This window comes from Oxyura jamaicensis (assembly GCF_011077185.1).
Source record: "Oxyura jamaicensis isolate SHBP4307 breed ruddy duck chromosome 9 unlocalized genomic scaffold, BPBGC_Ojam_1.0 oxy9_random_OJ102817, whole genome shotgun sequence".
Classification (NCBI taxonomy): Eukaryota; Metazoa; Chordata; class Aves; order Anseriformes; family Anatidae; genus Oxyura; species Oxyura jamaicensis.
The window spans coordinates 1-7,922 of NW_023304178.1; the positions used below are offsets into that span (position 1 = coordinate 1).

At 35.7% G+C, this 7,922-nt stretch overlaps 1 protein-coding gene across 1 annotated transcript; it reads right to left on the reverse strand.

Moving 5' to 3' along the window:
- Positions 1-444: 444 nt before the first annotated feature.
- LOC118157660 (sucrase-isomaltase, intestinal-like) lies at positions 445-7,527 on the reverse strand. The gene is made up of 8 exons (XM_035312074.1): positions 7,361-7,527; positions 6,160-6,244; positions 6,000-6,056; positions 4,939-5,063; positions 4,548-4,636; positions 3,332-3,381; positions 2,445-2,615; positions 445-1,143 (listed from the first exon to the last, which is right to left on the reverse strand). Exons 1-8 carry the CDS (start codon positions 7,411-7,413, stop codon positions 1,081-1,083), a joined length of 693 nt encoding a protein of 230 aa, XP_035167965.1. The 5' UTR covers positions 7,414-7,527; the 3' UTR covers positions 445-1,080.
- Between the last annotated feature and the right edge of the window lie 395 nt (positions 7,528-7,922).

The window sequence follows — 7,922 nt, forward strand, 5'->3', positions numbered from 1 at the left end:
AGCTCAAGATTGTACTTTGTTCCTTTGGACAAAAATATTCATCAAAATGGTGAATTCATTCTTAAATGAGCTAAATGATCTATTCATCTGTTCTATTACCTGTTTCCCCTGCATTTCCAGTTTCCTTACTTTACAGGTAAATTTCAGCAAATTCAGTCCTATTAGAACACTGATCTTCCTATGAGATGTTAGCTACTTGGCTGTTCTACTACAAACCTTTAAAACAGAGAAGCGGCCTTTCCATCATTTTTAAGCACAGTCAGTAGAGATTACTACTACTTCTGACAGCATTTTTTTCCCATCAAATTTAATTGTAAACACACTTTACCAATCTGTTTAGTTTGTATGCTGCACTCTTGGGATACAGAAAGTTGTTAACATGAATCACTATTATAGTAAACATACGACATTTCCTTCAGTGAAATAAAAACTCAGAGACCAATATTTATTGGTTAACCTTGAAACTTCAAGTTTAATTTTGCAACTTCAGCATTGGGGAACACAAATGTCTGGCTGAACTCATACAAAATACTTTGAATGACTTTTGCAAGTACCTTAATATTTTATAGATGAACAAGTGGAAACACTGTTTCATACTAAAAGTATAATCTGAGAACATTAATTTATCTGCCTTTAAATACTTCTCAATAATAGTGATTTACATTGGCAGAGTTAAAATTAAGATGATAGAAGTTAAATATGGGCAGAATTATGGCCCCAAATCCATGCAGGTAACACCAACTGCATCTTGGTTTGCAAAATTTACCATGCATGAAGTCAGCCAGAATTTCTGCTTAAAGAAAACAGAATTGTACATTCAGATTTCAGTTTTTAAATATGACACAAGTGCCATAGTATTTAAAACATAAGTTTTGCATTACATGCAGAGCTTGTAGTTAGCCTTCAACAATACTAAACTTCATTTATACACGTGATACCTCGATATGAACTCAATGTAAGCTGTAAGTTTTTACAGAGTAAAGTATTTTTAGGGTACAAAGTGACAGTATGAACATCTCAAGTCTGTTTTAAAACAAAGAGAAATTTCAGTAATATGGCCAATGTTATTTTTTAGGCACTTTAATTCCATTGCACTGTGTAGGTTTGGCCTAATTGAAGTTGAAGCCGGGTGATTTTCAGGACCTGTGGAAAAACAGAAATGGTAACTATACATTGAGGATACACTCTTGTTTTGTTTCTTTGTGTTTTTTTTTTTGTTTGTTTGTTTGTTTGTTTGTTTTGTTTCTGCATTTAACATAATGGCGTGGATTTTCATTATAAATAATTAAAAAATATATTTTTCTTTTCTTTTGTGTTCGTATCACTGGTAAGTTTAGACAGCATAGGCTTTCTACTTCTGATCATGAAGCACACATCCCTTCATTCAGAGGAACTTTTAGCGCTGAGGAATATATACATACAGGCATATAAATATATTAATAAAATGCAGCAAAAATTTGGAACCCACTAAAATTCAGCAGTGCATATCAATTTCTTTTTCTTCCACCCAATTTTTTTTTTAAAAAAAGAAAAGAAACAATGAAATATGTCCATTCTGTTTTACAATATTACTTTCTTCTTCTAATCTTTTTAATTCATCTGTTTTGTTATGTACAAAAGTTATATAATTTTGTCTTTCCACTGAAAGACAGAAAGTCCTGAGACTTAACAAAATACTGAATTTCAAAGAAAGGTTGGTAAGATCCCAGTAGCAGAAGAGATTAGGTCCTCTACCAGAAAAGTGGTGAGACTGAGTGCCCAGCAGTTCTGTTTGCATTTGAAAGATGCTCCATTGGAGTGCTGTCCTGAGTGGTGGTGCAATTGTACAGTTGGCTTTAGCAGTGCTTGACTTTATTGTCTGAGAAAAAATGTCCTGGACAGATATGACCCATGCAGATGGAAAGCCTGGCACTCTGAAGTTGGTGGGAAGCTTAACCGATAACTTCAGAGGCATGGAATTGGACTTCTACACATAGTGGCCCTGTGCTGCCTTGCCTACAGCTCAAATCTGACTTAGAAGAAGAAAAAGTGTTGGCAAACAGAGGTAGGAAATGAAAAAGTTGTCAGACAAAACCAACAACAATAGGGTCACGTAGAGACTACAAAAACATTTGCTGCTTTTCCTTCCTTCAAATCACAGGCTGTGAGTACACTATCAGGAAGAGTAGAAACCAGCACAAAACAAAACCTACCATTTCTTCACAGTCAGGAGCAGCCTGGGTTCCTCTACAGTAATTTCTGTGCTTAAAAGCTCTACCGCACTTCCTGCACAATATTTACTCTCTATTAAAGAGTACTTTCTAAAAGTGACTGTCAGTTAATGATTATATGTCCTGCTGAACTATCCTCTAAATATGGTATTAGAGCTGAGAGCTGAATCCCCAAAAGCTTAAGATGACACATTCTGTTGTGAAGGTGACATTATGCGAAAAACAGTGTCTTACCTGGGTGGTGCTGTTGTAGCTCAGCACATGAGCTGATGGAATTGTCCCACCGTTCTGCAACACAGCCACCTGCTGAACGTTGGTGTTCACGCCCAGGACTTTAATTTCAGTAAACATTAAGTTGTTTGGATCAGTGTAACCATGATGCACAACTGTGATATCCAAAACATTCTGAAAGAAAAAAAAAAAAAAAAAAAAAAAAAAAAGAAATAGGAAGCAGTCATTACACTGGTACAAGTCTACTTGAGCTTTTCAATTGCTTTCCTCACTTCTCATGTATTTTAAAGAAAATATCTATATGTTTTTATTTATTTTCCAAATGTTGAAGGCTTCAGTTTTCTTCACATTGTTAGTCTATCTAGACTTGGAATCTGCTGTGTCTTTAATTGCTGCGTGGACAGACCCCCCCTGCTATCACTAGGACAGCAGTTATGCCTCACCTCCCAGCGGCTGTGAGGCCTGATCCAGGTTTAAACCCAGTGCCCTGTGAGAAACCATCTCCAGCTACAGGATGTGCACCAACATCCATCCTGCAGCTTTCAGTCTGGGCCAACTCCTTAAAATGAATATACACCTCTGTGGAATAACCCCACTGAAATAAACTAGGTTACTCTGATGTATAGCTGTACAAAGAATGCCAGGCAAGTCTGTTCTTCTAATGTGCACTCATATATGCTGCTGGGATCCCAAATAATTTTTTAAAGCAACATTTAGAGACCCACAAGAGTCTTCACCCTAGTGAATAATAATTACTCTGTCATCCAGAATCAGTCTGAAAGGGGAATATCTAAACTTTGGAAATGGAAAAATTAAAATATGAATAGTTAAAAATGAGACAATCATCACATCAAGTGATTATTCAGAAACTGTTAGCTAGCATTACGTACCTGCTTAGCAGTAAATGATGTTAGCAGATATGCACCATCTTCATATGCATCTGTTAGAAAGAAAGGATACAATCAAATGTGTTCACTGTTTAGCTGTTCAGTTAAAATATTATAAAACATTCAATTGAAGAAGTGTGTAGGTACGTTCTACTCAAATTTGTATATTTGTCTCTATATATATGAGAGTATAATTATATTTGTGCAAGAAATGCTTTTCCTATCGCTACCCCTATTCACTGTCCAATTACACATGATTATCATATATGTTGATGCTTCTTGGAAATCACTGTTGTATATTTTACCAGTCCTCTTATTCACTACTAAATGAACTCTAATGAACTAAAGAAAGTAGTGTTGATGATAACAGGCATTTAAAGTACTTCCTTTCTGCTCTACAGCAAACTTCCCTACGCATCACTGTGCAACGTAACAGTTTTCTGCATTATTTGTCATAATCTCAGGTGATGGCTTATTGTTATTACAAGGGTAATAGGTTCTGCATAGGAAGGATAAACAGCATGCAAATATCTCTTGTCTGAAGACAATTTAGATTTACTAATGCTGAGGAAATTAGTGAAAGCTTCCCACGTTTCCTATGATTATGGTTCCCATAGGTTTGAGGACAAGTCTTTGTTATATTTGCTTCCTTATGTCCAGGACACCATTTCTTTGATACCAAATATTAATTCTATAAATAGTAGCATTCTGTGGTCTCAATCAGTAAAAATCACTTTGTTAATCTGAAGCTTTATTTTTTGTCTCTCAGGGTATGCTCAGATAAAGCCTCCAGAACTGGGCTTGCTTTGGCCAGCAGAGCCTCGCATACCCATATACCCCTACTGCTCAAACACCTCCCACTACACTGAGGACCTCTAAGACAGAAGCAACCACAAAAACATTTCTTCCAAAGTGATGGCTAAGGGTTGCAGTTTCTTATAGCTTCACGTTTCCACTTTGACAACAATGTTATTGTTATAACCACAGACAAAAAGTGGTTAGCTAGCTGCTGAGCATTATTTGCTGTTCATGGATTACTGTAATTTGTTTCATCTCTTTCTAGTTCATCTCATTGCTTTTTGTTTCTCTGTTTTAATTTGGGCTTTGAATATTTCCAAAGATGAAGGCTCCACAACCTCTCTTGGCAGCCTGTTGCAGTATTCTACCACCCTCACAGCAGGAAAGGTTTTTTAGGATGGCAAGAAAACATTATACGTACCAATGCGAACCCCATCATCCCAATAAAGCTGTCCTTCTGCCAACTGAGTGTCATTCAAAGCAACAATAAGTCCCATCGGGTTTTTCCGGCTGTAAAAAACAGAATATTTTTTTCCTTAATATCCTCAGCTAATCACATTTCCTCTCTCCCAAGAGTTAGAACTTGTTTTAGAAATATAGTCTGCCATTCATCTGGTCTCTGATACTCATTTTCTTGACCCCACAGTATTACATTTAAAGGAGAGCATTAGGAGGAGACTGAAAAGAAAAGGCATCCACAAATCTCAGGTGCTTTTATAAATGTATTCTTTAAAGACTGGTAATAATATGATATTATTAATTAATATGATAATTACAACTAATTTTTGATATTCCAGTTACTCTTATTGTACCTGTAAAAAGTTGTATTAGCAGGTTGTTGCCATGCGAGGATGTAACCGCCTCGGATATGAAGATTGATATGGTCCAGAGGAGCTGATAGAGTTGTTGATTTTCCCCTAATACCAATATATTCATCCTATTTATGAAAAAAATAAAACAAAATATCTTCTGTTGAATTGATCTCCCTTTACAGTTATTTTAGAATGAAATTATTATTATTATTATTATTGCTAGGCAGATTCCTTAGGAGTTGTTTTTGCAAATCCCACTGTTAATGCAGGATTAACTACATAATGCTCTACATTGCTGTCTCTACATAAGAGAAACCATAAACTTATGCATCTAAAAAGTGTTTATCAACCTCAGGGGAGAGCAGCTGAATCAAACTGGCCATTCAGGTGAAATACAAACGTGTAATTAATGAAGTGATTTTTAATGCCTACTCCTCCTTACTAGTCTTTTCTCTTCCATCTCTTCTTTTCATCTTCCATGAAAGGCTGGTGCAGCTAACCCTGTTTGTCTTTCTCCATTCCGGCATTCTTACGCTAGTTTTGGCTGGGATAGTGTTAATTTTCTTCACAGAAGCTTGTGTGGTGCTAAGTTTCAAATTTATGATGAAATTCATGTTGATAACACACTGGTGGGTGCTGAGTGGTTGCTGAGCTGTGCTTATACAGAGTCAAAGACTTTTCTGCTTCTCTTGCTGCCCTACCAGTGTGTAGGCTGTGGAGGGGACACAGCCAAGACAACTGACACAGACTGACCAAAGGGATATTCCATAGTATATGATGTCATGATTTGCAATAAAAGCTGGGGGGAAAGAAGGAGTCAGGAGTACATAGTTCAAGTACATAATACATAGTACAGCTGTGGTCATGTTAAACATTATTACAATAAAAAGAACTAAAGATTTTTATAAGAAAACAGCTAAGAAGATGTAGTAGTTATAATGCCAAGAAATGATGATAAACACAAGTTTGTAAAAGGGAGATAGTGGCTTCACACCTCAGCACACCCTGCTACTATCTGCACAACATTATAAGGAATACACACGACTTTGAAAATTACTTACTGTGTAGTAATCATACCAGCGGGCATCGGGTATGTAAGCATCTACCGTTACAGCATTCTGGAATTAAAGATACTTATTTTAGGGAAGTTAAAGTGAACAGGAAAGTTTAGCTAAAGTAGCTTTAATACTTTAATACACAGTTGGGTGCTTAAGCACATACCGGTTCCATTACTGGGCTGATGAGCAGTGCAGGTCCCCAAAGGAATTGTTCATATATATCCCATGTTGCTCTGTCTTCCACAAACCTGCAAGTTAACAGAATCTTGATTAAACATTGAGTGCTGAATTTTTTCCAAAATGTTCTTTTAAGATGTTTTCATCAGTAATTCAATCTACTATTCCTAGTATCTGCTATTTCCTCATCTGTATTTATTCTAGTATTAACAATAACTGAGACAGGTGATTAAAATGTGTCTTTTATTTATCTGTTTCTCTGTTTCCTTTTAAATAGATCATTTATTGTTTGCCAAGAATGCATAAAGATCCTAATGTAAAAATCATTGCAGGAATGCAGGCTATTACTTAGTTTTCTTTCTTTCTTTCTTCCTTTTTTTTTTTTTTTTTCCATTCCTTTGGCAAATTGATTTTCAGGACATTTAGACCACAAAACTCGAAAGATCAGTTTTGCTTTGGAGATATCAGCAATACTAAGATTAGGTAGTGGTCATACTGTGAATCACTTTCTAATTTGTGTGGCTTTTTTCCTTGGTCAGGTGGTTTGAAAAAAATCAAGACAATACATGTAGACAGCTCAATGATCTTTAGCCAAAACAAGCGTATATATACTAGAGCACATCTTATAGTAAAAGTGTAATAAAAGGAGCTAAACCTTTGTCCTTCCAGGGACAAACAAGGCTTTGTATAACTAATAACTTTTTTTTTTTTTTTTTTTAATTCTATCAATTTGGCCAATAATAAATAAATAAATAAAATATGTTTTTCCTGCAAAACTCTGTCATGACTTATGGTTTATCTCCCTCTTCTTTGCTTAAAGTTTTTGTCCACCTGTTTTTGCAACATCTGCTTTTTAATTCTACATATGTCTAGCATCAATGTCTAGCATCTGACGAAACATCATTGTTGCTTATCCCTAAAGAGGCTAAGGGTGAGCTTTAAAATGTATACATTAACTCTAGCTAAGCAAATGTTCTGTTTTGCATAGCATAAAAAAGAGAACTGCTGTTCTCTGTGAAAGTAAAACTTGATATTGAAAGCTCATATAATCAATTTCATACTTTTTTAATTATTATTTTTTTCACAGAAAAATTGCTCTAAATAATAGAAAACATCATTGTGAGGGTTCTAACTCCAGAATTTGTAGTTGAAATTCTTGACAAGGAGAGCAAAGAAGTCAAACTTACTCATGGAGTAAGGGGCGGATCACAGTACTGCCATGGGCATGGGCGTCATGCATTAATGTATAAAAATAGGGTAACAGAGTGTATCTTATATTCAGCACCTTCCTGGAAATGTCCTCAAATGTTGCATTCCAGGAAACAGGATCTTGCCTCTAAAAGAAACGAGACAGTTCATATTCAAACTGGCTTACAGTGTTTAGAACAGCTATGGAATAAAATAATGCTGATGTTTACAAGAGAGTTCACATTTAGCATCTCTTTTGTTTTATGTTTTTCTCATGACTTCATAAAACCTAACAGTAGTAGTGGTAGTAGTAGGGATTACCAAATATGCATCAAAATCTGTCTGGCAAGACAGTGCTGTGAAAGTGTCAGTAGGCCCTTGCAAATTCCTCTGCCTCCAAATTAGAGTACCTCTATTTACTTATTCTTTAGTTAAGGACTAAGTGACAGTAAAAACAGTAGGCATGACTGTCATCCCTAAGAGGGGAACTAGAAAGAAGGAAGATGAGAAAAACCTGCAGAGAATACTGTAAAAATTATTTCTTGCAAGTTGTCCTGAAGG

Excerpts from the sequence above, each read along its gene's own strand:
- LOC118157660 (XM_035312074.1), bottom strand. The coding sequence starts at position 7,413 with ATGCATGACGCCCATGCCCATGGCAGTACTGTGATCCGCCCCTTACTC. Across the intron at positions 6,057-6,159 it reads TCAGCCCAGTAATGGAACCG|AATGCTGTAACGGTAGATGC; the intron begins GTATGTGCTTAA and ends CTTTAATTCCAG. Across the intron at positions 5,064-5,999 it reads GCTGGTATGATTACTACACA|GATGAATATATTGGTATTAG; the intron begins GTAAGTAATTTT and ends TTTCATAAATAG.